Raw genomic sequence first — 17,206 nt, 5'->3', positions numbered from 1 at the left:
TCATTTATATGAACAAAATTTGATGGGGTAAGAAGAGACATGACCTGCTACAGCAGCCCGGACACCTAGCAAGAGAAACAGACATCTCTGTTGGTAGTCAAGGCAGGCATCTTCAAAAGACTGTTCACGTATTGTCTGGGGCAAATCTTTTATTGTCCCTTCATCATCTACAAAGTTAATATAATTATTATTATCATAATTATTTAGTTATTTTTCAAAAGTTACAAAAAACACTCGCTAAAGCTTGTGAAAAATAACTAACTCGAGTGAAAGAAATACCATATACAACAACCACTCATTGTGTAACCTCTTTTCATACCACACAGACTGACCTGAGAGAGGCTCAGAACCCTCATCCTCTCTTTCCTCCTCCTCTTCCATGGTTTCCGTCCACTCTGTAACACCGTCTGACCTTTCTGGCACTTCCCTTGGTGACAAGTCTGAGGTTTCATGTTTGGGAGTTTTATCAGACACTGGAGACTCCAGTACCTTACTACTATATAAACTCTTCATCTGTTTTAATTCATGAAGCTGGCTTCTCACCTTAAACACATGCTGGAAGATATCCTCTAGACTTCCTGTGATACTGTAGCAAATAAACAGTAACATGCTAAACAGTATAGAGAAAGGGACATAACTCGACTTGGATGAAAATAACATTTTCTCATTTACTAGGAATACAATTTCCTATTAAAAGAAATCAAAGAAACACTATAACTCCAGTGTCAGAATGCATAGTGTTGAGAATGAAACATTTATATATTTATAGATACAATATGTATATATATTGAGCACATTTACTATTGCTACTCATTTTTACACTCATCACTAATTCCATCGATCATTTTTTTCAGGATTACATTTAATGACCTGCAAATGAGAAAAATACTAGTATCATCCTTGCAGTAAAAACTACCAGGCTTTACTGTATTGTTAACATCAACAAAGTGATCAATGAACACATAACAAGAACATGCTGATCTACCAAAAACTTCCATATGTACCATCACATGATAACACTTTATATTTCAGATCATTATTAAATATTAAGAATATCATTTCAGTGTACCTGTAAATGATTCCTGGTAACAATAGTTTGTCTACACTGTAGTAATAATGTTCTACCTTCGTTTGTGGAGAGCTAGCTTGGTGAGGTTACAGTGTTTCAGTAAGGCTGCCAACAGACATCGGGACACTGAATCCAACTCCACTTCATCAGACAGTTCACTTGTGTGCCAATCTGAGGATAAAAACAGGTTTATAATTGTCAGATAGACAACAGACAAATTTAAGATGGTTGCAATTTGTTAGGAGAGTTTTCGTCCTTGGGAATATTAAAACAAGGGCCCAATGGGCCCAAATCGCTCACCTGCAATGCAGTGATCTTTTAAGCATGCTACAGGACCAATATAATGTCTCTCTGCACTTTGGCTTTTCACTAAAAGTCATTTAAAGATTTAAGCATACTTGATCGACGTGACCTTGAATGAAGGTCAAGGTCATTCATTTGAACAAACTTGGTACCCCTTCACCCCAGCATGCTACAGACCCAATATCAACTCCCTGGGACTCTTGGTTATTGAGAAGAAGTCGTTTAAAGATTTTAGCCTTTTTGCCCCCTGTGACATTGAATGAAAGTCAAGGTCATTCATTTGAACAAACTTGGTAGCCCTTCACCCGAGCATGCTACAGACCCAATATCAACTCCCTGGGACTCTTGGTTATTGAGAAGAAGTCGTTTAAAGATTTTAGCCTTTTTGACTCCTGTGACCTTGAATGAAAGTCAAGGTCATTCATTTGAACAAACTTGGTAGCCCTTCACCCCAGCATGCTACAGACCCAATATCAACTCCCTGGGACTCTTGGTTATTGAGAAGAAGTCGTTTAAAGATTTTAGCCTTTTTGACTCCTGTGACCTTGAATGAAAGTCAAGGTCATTCATTTGAACAAACTTGGGAGCCCTTCACCCCAGCATGCTACAGGCCAAATATTAGGCCTCTGGGACTCTTGGTTATTGAGAAGAAGTTGTTTAAAGATTTTAGCCTTTTGGACTCCTGTGACCTTGAATGAAAGTCAAGGTCATTCATTTGAACAAACTTGGGAGCCCTTCACCCCAGCATGCTACAGGCCAAATATTAGGCCTCTGGGACTCTTGGTTATTGAGAAGAAGTCGTTTAAAGATTTTAGCCTTTTTGACTCCTGTGACCTTGAATGACGGTCAAGGTCATTCATTTGAACAAACTTGGTAGCCCTTCACCCCAGCATGCTACAGACCCAATATCAACTCCCTGGGACTCTTGGTTATTGAGAAGAAGTCGTTTAAAGATTTTAGCCTTTTTGACCCCTGTGACCTTGAATGAAAGTCAAGGTCATTCATTTGAACAAACTTGGTAGCCCTTCACCCGAGCATGCTACAGACCCAATATCAACTCCCTGGGACTCTTGGTTATTGAGAAGAAGTCGTTTAAAGATTTTAGCCTTTTTGACTCCTGTGACCTTGAATGAAAGTCAAGGTCATTCATTTGAACAAACTTGGTAGCCCTTCACCCCAGCATGCTACAGACCCAATATCAAGTCCCTGGAGCTCTTGGTTATTGAGAAGAAGTCGTTTAAAGATTTTAGCCTTTTTGACTCCTGTGACCTTGAATGAAAGTCAAGGTCATTCATTTGAACAAACTTGGGAGCCCTTCACCCCAGCATGCTACAGACCCAATATCAAGTCCCTGGGTCTTTTGGCTATTTAGAAGAAGTCGTCTAATTTTTTTTTAGCCTTTTTGACTCCTGTGACCTTGAATGAAAGTCAAGGTCATTCATTTGAACAAACTTGGTAGCCCTTTACCCCAGCATGCTACAGACCCAATATCAACTCCCTGGGACTGTTGGTTGTTGAGAAGAAGTCGTTTGAAGATTTTAGCCTTTTTGACTCCTGTGACCTTGAATGAAGGTCAAGGTCATTCATTTGAACAAACTTGGTAGCCCTTCACCCCAGCATGCTACAGGCCCAATATTAGGTCTCTAGGCCTTTTGGTTATTGAGAAGAAGTTGCTTGAATGGAAAGTTGACGCCGGACGGACGGCCGGACGGCCGGACGGCCGGACGGACGACGGACGGACGACGGACGCCGCGCCACGGCATAAGCTCACTTGCCCTTCGGGCAGGTGAGCTAACAAGAGACCAAGAGGATCTTGGGTGTCCACCATTGAATGGATTGAGAAAAGAGGATAATCTTCAGAAATTACTGTCAAAATCAAAGATAGTTGCCTGCTGTCCATGTTGTTTACTTAATCTGTAAAAAATTCAATAATGCACAACCGAAGACCAAGGATTCTACGTCGGAAATTGAACAATTCTATAGAAATATAACAAGGATTGTTTGCCGACAGAAAACAGATGGATGGACCGAATGATGACAGACCACAGACAAAGTGTATGTTGTAGAATTCCTACCTTGACTTTTAGCATGGTCTACCATGGTCTCCCACAAAGCATTGTTAGCTTCAGATTTAAAACCACAGCACAGTTCTATCAGAGAGATAGTGTCAGCATCCAGATCTAGCTGTTCAATGGCATTCACCTCCATTCGTCGACCTTGGGAACACTCAAGTATACTGCTGATAAATTTCTCTTTAGAAAATAAATAAAAAAACGAACTTAACAATAGATATACATGCCAAAGCGAAAGATATCATGCTTGCAATGGACTTAAATATTTTTGTTCATTCTTTAAACTTAAATACTGCAATTACACAGGTTAAATATGTCATTTCAACTCACTAGTAGCAACCACTTAAAAATGCTTACATCTAAGTTTCAATAACATCTAAATTTAATGTTTTAATTCTATTAAAATCATCTAATGGAACTACGAAAGTTTACATTGTTTATTAAAATTCAAAGGTGTAGAGCCAATATCCAGTAAAGATATCTGGGGTGGTAAGTTGGGTACTTTACTTTGAGTAAGTTGGACTTATTCACAACATACTCGACTTTTAATGAGCATATAAAAACCAATAAAAATACCAAAATTTGGTGAAACACCAGTCTGTACTTCCTTGTACAGGAATGGGACAAATCACCAAACACAGTGAACAATATCAGGCAGTTTCATTCTTCAGGCAGCAACTTTAAATTTAACCTGAAAATCCAGTTTTGTTGTTTTCAGTTTCATAAACCTTAGCCAAAAAATCTCAAAATTTGTTGGATGTATTACCAAGCTTGATGGATGAAATCTCAGGGCCATTCCCAAACAAAGTTTTCTCTAGCCAGTAGGAGCAACTTTTCTCCTGTGTGGACAGAGGCACACCAACAAGCATCCCACCAAGGCATTGTCCAATCAGAGTGGCACATGTCCTCTCCATGTCCACAAGCCACACCCACTTGTCCAAGTCCCCTTTTTTGTGGTTAGAAGGATCTTGAAAAGAAAAGTATTGATGTATACAGTTAAAATGACATTATTATCAAGGTCAGTAAATAAATCCCCTCTATTGTGGAGTCTAAACTTCAACATTTCAACTGGTTTTATAGGATATATTGGCCTCAAATACACTTTACAGGAATTAGACTTCAACATAACATTCTTAATCAGATATATTAAAATGGAATGACCATAAGGGAGTAAGATTTCAACATCAACATCCTTTATCAGATATACCGGCCTGGAATGACCATAAAGGAGCTAGATTTTAACATTAATAGTGACGGTCTTTTTTAGACATCCTGATACATGATTATGTGTGCAAATTTCATTATATTTACAACAATATAGCCAATGGCTTGGACAATGGATTGACACATGATCTGTAGTCACCATGTTTACCTTCAGTGGTTCCTTCTAGTTCCATGGTTTCCAGTACACTGACCACAGGCAACATCTTACATAGATGATCCAGAATTGGCAGCACAGACATGAGGTCGTGGAGAAGAGGATGGACTCGGTCTATTGGCAGTAAGAGTAGAGAGTGCAGCATGTGGTACAACATGGCTCCTGCTGGTGACTGGTACAGGACATCTATAATAAGAGAAACATGTTCAATGAGGTACAGGATGTCTGTAATTACAGGAACAGGGAATCATATTCAATGCGGTACAGGACGTCTGTAATTATAGAAACAGGGAATCATATTCAATGAGGTACAAGATGTCTGTAATTACAGGAACAGGGAATCATATTCAATGAGGTACAGGACATCTGTAATTACAGGAAAAGGGAATCATATTCAATGAGGTACAGGATGTCTGTGATTACAGGAACAGGGAATCATATTCAATGAGGTACAGGATGTCTGTAATTACAGGAACAGGGAATCATATTCAATGAGGTACAGGATGTCTGTAATTACAGGAACAGGGAATCATATTCAATGAGGTACAGGATGTCTGTGATTACAGGAACAGGGAATCATATTCAATGAGGTACAGGATGTCTGTAATTATAGAAACAGGGAATCATATTCAATGAGGTACAGGACGTCTGTGATTACAGGAACAGGGAATCATATTCAATGGGGTACAGGATGTCTGTGATTACAGGAACAGGGAATCATATTCAATGAGGTACAGGATGTCTGTGATTACAGGAACAGGGAATCATATTCAATGAGGTACAGGACGTCTGTAATAACAGGAACAGAGAATCATATTCATTGAGGTACAGGATGTCTGTGATTACAGGAACAGGGAATCATATTCAATGAGGTACAGGACGTCTGTGATTACAGGAACAGGGAATCATATTCAATGCGGTACAGGACGTCTGTAATTATAGAAACAGGGAATCATATTCAATGAGGTACAGGATGTCTGTGATTACAGGAACAGGGAATCATATTCAATGAGGTACAGGATGTCTGTAATTACAGGAACAGGGAATCATATTCAATGCGGTACAGGACGTCTGTAATTACAGGAACAGGGAATTTTATTCAATAGACATAAGTGAGCATTTATCAACTTTCATTTTTAACTTTTAAATCACTTGATGTATATTTTGATAAACAATATTGTAGTCACAATTCTCCAATCTTGATATCATCATCACCCTTGTTATAATGCCAAGGTGGCTATGAACAAAAAGTGGCATTGTGATAAGAGTTGACTGTTAATCAACAAGCAAAGCATTATCCCATACCGGCCCCCGCTAAAATAGTAGCAGTCACCATGACCTTGACCAAAAACCTTGAAACTCAAACTTGATCTGTAGCTACTCATACTGAAGTTACATACCAACTTTCACCAACATACCTTGAAGTATGGCTAAGTAAAGGGCAGAAAACTGAGTGGACGGACACCACGCCATAACCTCACCGGCTCTTTGGGCCAGCTGAGCTAAAGGGATATTAGTATATTCATCCAAAATAGCCCAAAATTTTCAAATGAAAAGTTTACTTCATAATTGCTAATCCAGTCTATTCATGGCTTTGATACATTCAAAACTTAAGGCATGTATTGCTCATCTGGATATACTGTATCAGTAATCATGCCAAAATATTCTTAGTTCATAGCAATTTATGAAGATTTTCCATTTTGGGGGTTTGCCTCTCAGTATCATACAGGAAAATATCTAGATAAGGAATGTCCTAGACTACAGCCTTACTTACCTGCAACAGAATTGATCAGTTGCGGTGAGTCGGTGTTATTGGTCAAAACACTACAAGCCTTTTCCAGAATGTTCTCTGCCACGGGTAACATGAGGAACATGTGCTGGTGCAGCAAGGAAATAGCTGGTGCAATCTAAAAACAACAAAATTAAACAAGTTTATTGTTGTTTCTTCTTGTCTGTTAACATTAACTAAAGATACTTATCCCCTTATGGAAACTGAAATGTGGGGCAATATCTATAACAGCCTCTAACATAGTGACATAAAGCTATTTTTGCATATAAGGTACATTGTATTACTATAGCTACAAAACAGCATTTTTTTTGTGTCACAAACTTAATGCTACAAAGCTAAGTTGCATAATGAAACCTAACTAAAGCTGCAACTATGGTATGTGTCAACATTGACAAGATGGTGTCCCATCTTACAGGTCCCTCCCCCACCTCACTAATACCCACCACTTAGTCAGGTTGTCCCCCCTCACTAATACCCATCACTTAGTCAGGTTGTCTCCCCTCACCTCACTAATACCCACCACTTAGTCAGGTTGTCCCCCCTCACTAATACCCATCACTTAGTTAGGTTGTCCCCCCTCACCTCAATAATACCCATCACTTAGTCAGGTTGTCCCCCCTCACCTCACTAATACCCACCACTTAGTCAGGTTGTCCCCCCTCACCTCACTAATACCCACCACTCAGTCAGGTTGTCCCCCCTCACCTCACTAATACCCATCACTTAGTCAGGTTGTCTCCCCCCACCTCACTAATACCCATCACTTAGTCAGGTTGTCCCCCCTCACCTCACTAATACCCATCACTTAGTTAGGTTGTCCCCCCTCACTAATACCCACCACTTAGTTAGATTGTCCCCCCTCACCTCACTAATACCCACCACTTAGTCAGGTTGCCCCCCCTCATTAATACCCACCACTTAGTCAGGTTGTCTCCCCTCACCTCACTAATACCCATCACTTAGTTAGGTTGTCTCCCCTCACCTCACTAATACCCAACACTTAGTCAGGTTGTCCCCCCTCACCTCACTAATACCCACCACTTAGTCAGGTTGCCTCACCTCACTAATACCCAACACTTAGTCAGGTTGTCCCCCCTCACCTCACTAATACCCACCACTTAGTCAGGTTTTCCCCCCTCACCTCACTAATACCCAACACTTAGTCAGGTTGTCTCACCTCACTAATACCCACCACTTAGTCAGGTTGTCTCACCTCACTAATACCCACCACTTAGTCAGATTGTCTCCCCTCACCTCACTAATACCCATCACTTAGTTAGGTTGTCCCCCCTCACCTCACTAATACCCACCACTTAGTCAGGTTGTCTCCCCTCACCTCACTAATACCCATCACTTAGTTAGGTTGTCCCCCCTCACCTCACTAATACCCATCACTTAGTCAGGTTGTCCCCCCTCACCTCACTAATACCCACCACTTAGTCAGGTTGTCCCCCCTCACCTCACTAATACCCACCACTTAGTCAGGTTGTCCCCCCTCACCTCACTAATACCCATCACTTAGTCAGGTTGTCTCCCCCCACCTCACTAATACCCATCACTTAGTTAGGTTGTCCCCCCTCACCTCACTAATACCCATCACTTAGTTAGGTTGTCCCCCCTCACTAATACCCACCACTTAGTTAGATTGTCCCCCCTCACCTCACTAATACCCACCACTTAGTCAGGTTGTCCCCCCTCATTAATACCCACCACTTAGTCAGGTTGTCTCCCCTCACCTCACTAATACCCATCACTTAGTTAGGTTGTCTCCCCTCACCTCACTAATACCCAACACTTAGTCAGGTTGTCCCCCCTCACCTCACTAATACCCACCACTTAGTCAGGTTGCCTCACCTCACTAATACCCAACACTTAGTCAGGTTGTCCCCCCTCACCTCACTAATACCCACCACTTAGTCAGGTTTTCCCCCCCTCACCTCACTAATACCCAACACTTAGTCAGGTTGTCTCACCTCACTAATACCCACCACTTAGTCAGGTTGTCTCACCTCACTAATACCCACCACTTAGTCAGATTGTCTCCCCTCACCTCACTAATACCCATCACTTAGTTAGGTTGTCCCCCCTCACCTCACTAATACCCATCACTTAGTTAGGTTGTCCCCCCTCACCTCACTAATACCCACCACTTAGTTAGGTTGTCCCCCCTCACCTCACTAATACCCACCACTTAGTTAGGTTGTCCCCCCTCACCTCACTAATACCCACCACTTAGTCAGGTTGTCTCCCCTCACCTCACTAATACCCATCACTTAGTCAGGTTGTCCCCCCTCACCTCACTAATACCCACCACTTAGTCAGGTTGTCCCCCCTCACTAATACCCATCACTTAGTTAGGTTGTCCCCCCTCACCTCACTAATACCCATCACTTAGTCAGGTTGTCCCCCTCACCTCACTAATACCCACCACTTAGTCAGGTTGTCCCCCCTCACCTCACTAATACCCACCACTTAGTCAGGTTGTCCCCCCTCACCTCACTAATACCCATCACTTAGTCAGGTTGTCTCCCCCCACCTCACTAATACCCATCACTTAGTTAGGTTGTCCCCCCTCACTAATACCCACCACTTAGTTAGGTTGTTTCCCCCCTCACCTCACTAATACCCACCACTTAGTCAGGTTGTCCCCCCTCACTAATACCCACCACTTAGTCAGGTTGTCTCCCCTCACCTCACTAATACCCAACACTTAGTTAGGTTGTCCCCCCTCACTAATACCCACCACTTAGTCAGGTTGTTTCCCCTCACCTCACTAATACCCAACACTTAGTCAGGTTGTCCCCCCTTACCTCACTAATACCCACCACTTAGTCAGGTTGCCTCACCTCACTAATACCCAACACTTAGTCAGGTTGTCCCCCCTCACCTCACTAATACCCACCACTTAGTCAGGTTGTCTCACCTCACTAATACCCACCACTTAGTCAGATTGTCTCCCCTCACCTCACTAATACCCACCACTTAGTCAGGTTTTCCCCCCCTCACCTCACTAATACCCACCACTTAGTCAGGTTGTCTCCCCTCACCTCACTAATACCCACCACTTAGTCAGGTTGTCCCCCCTCACCTCACTAATACCCATCACTTAGTCAGGTTGTCCCCCCTCACCTCACTAATACCCACCACTTAGTCAGGTTGTCTCCCCTCACCTCACTAATACCCATCACTTAGTCAGGTTGTCCCCCCTCACCTCACTAATACCCACCACTTAGTCAGGTTGTCTCCCCTCACCTCACTAATACCCATCACTTAGTCAGGTTGTCCCCCCTCACCTCACTAATACCCACCACTTAGTCAGGTTGTCCCCCCTCACCTCACTAATACCCACCACTTAGTCAGGTTGTCCCCCCTCACTAATACCCATCACTTAGTCAGGTTGTCCCCCCTCACCTCACTAATACCCACCACTAAGTCAGGTTGTCCCCCCTCACTAATACCCACCACTTAGTCAGGTTGTCTCCCCCTCACTTATACCCATCACTTAGTTAGGTTGTCCCCCCTCGCCTCACTAATACCCACCACTTAGTCAGGTTGTCTCCCCTCACCTCACTAATACCCACCACTTAGTCAGGTTGTCCCCCCTCACTAATACCCACCACTTAGTCAGGTTGTCTTCTCTCACCTCACTAATACCCACCACTTAGTTAGGTTGTCTCCCCTCACCTCACTAATACCCACCACTTAGTTAGGTTGTCTCCCCTCACCTCACTAATACCCACCACTTAGTTAGGTTGTCTCCCCTCACCTCACTAATACCCACCACTTAGTCAGGTTGTCTCCTCTCACTAATACCCACCACTTAGTCAGGTTGTCCCCCCTCACCTCACTAATACCCACCACTTAGTTAGGTTGTCTCCCCTCACCTCACTTATACCCACCACTTAGTTAGGTTGTCTCCCCTCACCTCACTAATACCCACCACTTAGTCAGGTTGTCCCCCCTCACCTCACTAATACCCACCACTTAGTCAGGTTGTCTCCCCTCACCTCACTAATACCCATCACTTAGTCAGGTTGTCTCCCCCTCACTTATACCCACCACTTAGTTAGGATGTCTCCCCTCACCTCACTAATACCCACCACTTAGTCAGGTTGTCTGCCCTCACCTCACTAATACCCACCACTTAGTCAGGTTGTCTCCCCCTCACCTCACTAATACCCACCACTTAGTTAGGTTGTCTCCCCTCACTAATACCCATCACTTAGTTAGGCTGTCCCCCCTCACTAATACCCACCACTTAGTCAGGTTGTCCCCCCTCACTAATACCCACCACTTAGTCAGGTTGTCTCCCCCTCACCTCACTAATACCCACCACTTAGTTAGGTTGTCTCCCCTCACTAATACCCATCACTTAGTTAGGCTGTCCCCCCTCACTAATACCCACCACTTAGTCAGGTTGTCCCCCCTCACTAATACCCACCACTTAGTCAGGTTGTCTGCCCTCACCTCACTAATACCCATCACTTAGTTAGGTTGTCTCCCCTCACCTCACAAATACCCACCACTTAGTCAGGTTGTCCCCCCTCACCTCACTAATACCCACCACTTAGTCAGGTTGTCCCCCCTCACCTCACTAATACCCATCACTTAGTTAGGTTGTCTCCCCTCACCTCACTAATACCCATCACTTAGTCAGGTTGTCTCCCCTCACCTCACTAATACCCACCACTAAGTCAGGTTGTCTCACCTCACTAATACCCACCACTTAGTCAGGTTGTCTCCCCTCACCTCACTAATACCCACCACTTAGTTAGGTTGTCCCCCCTCACTAATACCCACCACTTAGTCAGGTTGTCTCCCCTAACCTCACTAATACCCACCACTTAGTCAGGTTGTCTCCCCTCATCTCACTAATACCCACCACTTAGTTAGGTTGTCCCCCCTCACTAATACCCACCACTTAGTCAGGTTGTCCCCCTTCATCTCACTAATACCCACCACTTAGTCAGGTTGTCCCCCCTCACCTCACTTATACCCACCACTAAGTCAGGTGTCTCCCCTCACCTCACTAATACCCACCACTTAGTTAGGTTGTCTCCCCCCCCCCCCCCCCCCCTCACTAATACCCACCACTTAGTCAGGTTGTCTCCCCTCACCTCACTAATACCCACCACTTGGTCGTTGTTGGCCTTGCTGTAACAAAAGGCCAATAGATGTTTATGTAGTGAAGACAACAGACTATGAAGGTGGGGTGGTGCCAGATGCTGACCAATATTTCCCTCTACTGGTTTATCCAAATTCTTCTCATACTCATTCAAAGACTGTTCCTGTAAGAAAAGTACAAGGTATGAAATTTTGAAGTCTTTGCTGATAGATTATTTATTTTCAAATAAACCACTTCCCTAATGTAAAATATTAGGTGACAATGAGTGGGGGTTTAATTTCGCGACCGATCCCCCTTTGTTTGTAGTTTGAATTTAAGCAAATTGATATCAAAATAATATGTGTGTGGGAAATTTTCGCGATCAAAAAGACTGTGTGTAATTAGTGTAAATTTCCCCCTTGCGTAAATTTCCAAGTCTACAGTAATCTTATTTTTCCTAAGACACTACTGACATGTACCACCCTCTACCAGACTCAGCCAGTACTGTCTAAGATTGATTATAATTTTTCAATCTGTAAGAAGACACTGAAAGCTGAATCAGTTGTATGACTAACAATTTTCTAACCAGATAACAGTAGAATTATGACTATACCTAGATATTCAGGTAGCCACTCAAAACCTAGATATAATCCTTTACACAGAAATTTGTTAAAGCATGTTGCTAATGGCAGAATTTCATTACTCTAGGGCTATTTGTTATTCTGAAATAAGAGAAAGTTTCAATATTTAGTCCTGGACAGATGACATGCAACATGAACTCATTTGGTACATGGATCAGGTGAGGCCAATATCTGATGTAAAACTAACCGTTTCATGAGCAAGGTTCCTCAGGATTGTCTTCATAAGAATTGCGGCTAGCTGTAGGTCTGACATGCCAGATTCCCGTGGACTCGCCACCATCCCTGTATCGGAGGTGAAGCCGAGCAGTGAGGCGATGTGTCCATTATCCTGTAGGCTAGTTAGGATGATGCTCAGCTGCATTTGCTTTTAAGGAAATATTTTCATTAAAAATCTTAAGGGAATCTCCAAATTATGAATATTAACCTACGATAAACTATCATAAGTAGGAAATGAAAATTTACACCTAATGACCATCAAAAGGAAGTTAGATAGGAACGGTATCCTTTCAGTGCTTTCCAAGACATAGTGTATTTGAGTAGCAAAAATCCAATATGGCTGTCAGGTGGCCCTTTCGTTCATCTGATAGATCACAGTAATTAGACATGCCACAATATTAAACAGGAACATGAGGAAAAAACACTTAGAATTTGAAAAACAAGACAGTGTAAATGACACTTATCCTCTCACATCAGGAACTAATAAGACAGTGTAAATGACACTTATCCTCTCACATCAGGAACTAATAAGACAGTGTAAATGACACTTATCCTCTCACATCAGGAACTAACAGACAGTGTAAATGATACTTATCCTCTCACATCAGGAACTAACAGACAGTGTAAATGACACTTATCCTCTCACATCAGGAACTAATAAGACAGTGTAAATGACATTTATCCTCTCACATCAGGAACTAACAGACAGTGTAAATGATACTTATCCTCTCACATTTGGAACTAATAAGACAGTGTAAATGACACTTATCATCTCACATCAGGAACTAATAAGACAGTGTAAATGATACTTATCCTCTCACATTTGGAACTAACAAGACAGTGTAAATGACACTTATCATCTCACATCAGGAACTAATAAGACAGTGTAAATGATACTTATCCTCTCACATCAGGAACTAACAGACAGTGTAAATGACACTTATCCTCTCACATCAGGAACTAATAAGACAGTGTAAATGACATTTATCCTCTCACATCAGGAACTAACAGACAGTGTAAATGATACTTATCCTCTCACATCAGGAACTAATAAGACAGTGTAAATGACACTTATCCTCTCACATCAGGAACTAACAGACAGTGTAAATGATACTTATCCTCTCACATCAGGAACTAATAAGACAGTGTAAGTGACACTTATCCTCTCACATCAGGAACTAACAAGACTGTGTAAATGATACTTATCCTCTCACATCAGGAACTAATAAGACAGTGTAAATGATACTTATCCTCTCACATCAGGAACTAACAAGACAGTGTAAATGACACTTATCCTCTCACATCAGGAACTAACAAGACAGTGTAAATGATACTTATCCTCTCACATCAGGAACTAATAAGACAGTGTAAGTGACACTTATCCTCTCACATCAGGAACTAACAAGACAGTGTAAATGATACTTATCCTCTCACATCAGGAACTAATAAGACAGTGTAAGTGACACTTATCATCTCACATCAGGAACTAACAAGACAGTGTAAATGACACTTATCCTCTCACATCAGGAACTAACAAGACAGTGTAAATGACACTTATCCTCTCACATCAGGAACTAACAAGACAGTGTAAATGACACTTATCCTCTCACATCAGGAACTAATAAGACAGTGTAAGTGACACTTATCCTCTAACATCAGGAACTAACAAGACAGTGTAAATGATACTTATCCTCTCACATCAGGAACTAATAAGACAGTGTAAGTGACACTTATCATCTCACATCAGGAACTAATAAGACAGTGTAAATGACACTTATCCTCTCACATCAGGAACTAACAAGACAGTGTAAATGACACTTATCCTCTCACATCAGGAACTAATAAGACAGTGTAAATGATACTTATCCTCTCACATCAGGAACTAACAGACAGTGTAAATGACACTTATCCTCTCACATCAGGAACTAACAAGACAGTGTAAATGACACTTATCCTCTCACATCAGGAACTAACAGACAGTGTAAATGACACTTATCCTCTCACATCAGGAACTAATAAGACAGTGTAAATGACACTTATCCTCTCACATCAGGAACTAATAAGACAGTGTAAATGACACTTATCCTCTCACATCAGGAACTAATAAGACAGTGTAAATGACACTTATCATCTCACATCAGGAACTAATAAGACAGTGTAAATGACACTTATCCTCTCACATCAGGAACTAATAAGACAGTGTAAATGACACTTATCCTCTCACATCAGGAACTAATAAGACAGTGTAAATGATACTTATCCTCTCACATCAGGAACTAATAAGACAGTGTACATGACACTTATCCTCTCACATCAGGAACTAACAGACAGTGTAAATGACACTTATCCTCTCACATCAGGAACTAATAAGACAGTGTAAATGACACTTATCCTCTCACATCAGGAACTAATAAGACAGTGTAAATGACACTTATCCTCTCACATCAGGAACTAATAAGACAGTGTAAATGATACTTATCCTCTCACATCAGGAACTAACAGACAGTGTAAATGACACTTATCCTCTCACGACAGGAACTAACAGACAGTGTAAATGACACTTATCATCTCACATCAGGAACTAATAAGACAGTGTAAATGACACTTATCCTCTCACATCAGGAACTAATAAGACAGTGTAAATGACACTTATCCTCTCACATCAGGAACTAATAAGACAGTGTAAATGACACTTATCCTCTCACATCAGGAACTAATAAGACAGTGTAAATGATACTTATCCTCTCACATCAGGAACTAACAGACAGTGTAAATGACACTTATCCTCTCACATCAGGAACTAATAAGACAGTGTAAATGACACTTATCCTCTCACATCAGGAACTAACAGACAGTGTAAATGATACTTATCCTCTCACATCAGGAACTAACAGACAGTGAAATGACACTTATCCTCTCACATCAGGAACTAACAAGACAGTGTAAATGACACTTATCCTCTAACATCAGGAACTAACAGACAGTGTAAATGACACTTATCCTCTCACATCAGGAACTAACAAGACAGTGTAAATGACACTTATCCTCTCACATCAGGAACTAACAGACAGTGTAAATGATACTAATCCTCTCACATCAGGAACTAACAGACAGTGTAAATGACACTTATCCTCTCACATCAGGAACTAATAAGACAGTGTAAATGACACTTATCCTCTCACATCAGGAACTAACAGACAGTGTAAATGACACTTATCCTCTCACATCAGGAACTAATAAGACAGTGTAAATGACACTTACCCTCTCACGACAGGAACTAACAGACAGTGTAAATGACACTTATCCTCTCACATCAGGAACTAACAGACAGTGTAAATGACACTTATCATCTCACATCAGGAACTAATAAGACAGTGTAAATGACACTTATCCTTTAACATCAGGAACTAACAAGACAGTGTAAATGACACTTATCCTCTCACATTTGGAACTAATAAGACAGTGTAAATGACACTTATCCTCTCACATCAGGAACTAATAAGACAGTGTAAATGACACTTATCCTTTAACATCAGGAACTAATAAGACAGTGTAAATGACACTTATCCTCTCACATCAGGAACTAATAAGACAGTGTAAATGACACTTATCCTCTCACATCAGGAACTAATAAGACAGTGTAAATGACACTTATCCTCTCACATCAGGAACTAATAAGACAGTGTAAATGACACTTATCCTCTCACATCAGGAACTAATAAGACAGTGTAAATGACACTTATCATCTCACATCAGGAACTAATAAGACAGTGTAAATGACACTTATCCTCTCACATCAGGAACTAATAAGACTGTGTAAATGACACTTATCCTCTCACATCAGGAACTAATAAGACAGTGTAAATGATACTTATCCTCTCACATCAGGAACTAATAAGACAGTGTACATGACACTTATCCTCTCACATCAGGAACTAACAGACAGTGTAAATGACACTTATCCTCTCACATCAGGAACTAATAAGACAGTGTAAATGACACTTATCCTCTCACATCAGGAACTAATAAGACAGTGTAAATGACACTTATCCTCTCACATCAGGAACTAATAAGACAGTGTAAATGATACTTATCCTCTCACATCAGGAACTAACAGACAGTGTAAATGACACTTATCCTCTCACGACAGGAACTAACAGACAGTGTAAATGACACTTATCATCTCACATCAGGAACTAATAAGACAGTGTAAATGACACTTATCCTCTCACATCAGGAACTAATAAGACAGTGTAAATGACACTTATCCTCTCACATCAGGAACTAATAAGACAGTGTAAATGACACTTATCCTCTCACATCAGGAACTAATAAGACAGTGTAAATGATACTTATCCTCTCACATCAGGAACTAACAGACAGTGTAAATGACACTTATCCTCTCACATCAGGAACTAATAAGACAGTGTAAATGACACTTATCCTCTCACATCAGGAACTAACAGACAGTGTAAATGATACTTATCCTCTCACATCAGGAACTAACAGACAGTGAAATGACACTTATCCTCTCACATCAGGAACTAACAAGACAGTGTAAATGACACTTATCCTCTAACATCAGGAACTAACAGACAGTGTAAATGACACTTATCCTCTCACATCAGGAACTA

At 41.4% G+C, this 17,206-nt stretch overlaps 1 protein-coding gene across 1 annotated transcript in view; it reads right to left on the bottom strand.

Annotated features, from left to right (window-relative positions):
• The window catches only part of LOC117334119 (probable E3 ubiquitin-protein ligase HERC1), a 108,728-nt gene that overhangs the window by 70,810 nt on the left and 20,712 nt on the right, over nt 1-17,206 (bottom strand). Inside the window, 9 exon segments of the mRNA XM_033893578.1 lie at nt 45-167; nt 333-586; nt 1,126-1,240; nt 3,448-3,624; nt 4,211-4,411; nt 4,817-5,008; nt 6,597-6,729; nt 11,744-11,899; nt 12,544-12,720. Of these exon segments, the coding sequence (XP_033749469.1) occupies nt 45-167; nt 333-586; nt 1,126-1,240; nt 3,448-3,624; nt 4,211-4,411; nt 4,817-5,008; nt 6,597-6,729; nt 11,744-11,899; nt 12,544-12,720 (1,528 nt within the window).

This window comes from Pecten maximus, chromosome 9 (genome assembly GCF_902652985.1).
Source record: "Pecten maximus chromosome 9, xPecMax1.1, whole genome shotgun sequence".
NCBI classification, from domain to species: Eukaryota; Metazoa; Mollusca; class Bivalvia; order Pectinida; family Pectinidae; genus Pecten; species Pecten maximus.
The sequence above is the reverse complement of the archived record's forward strand: the minus strand, read 5'-3'. Positions and strand labels throughout refer to the sequence as shown.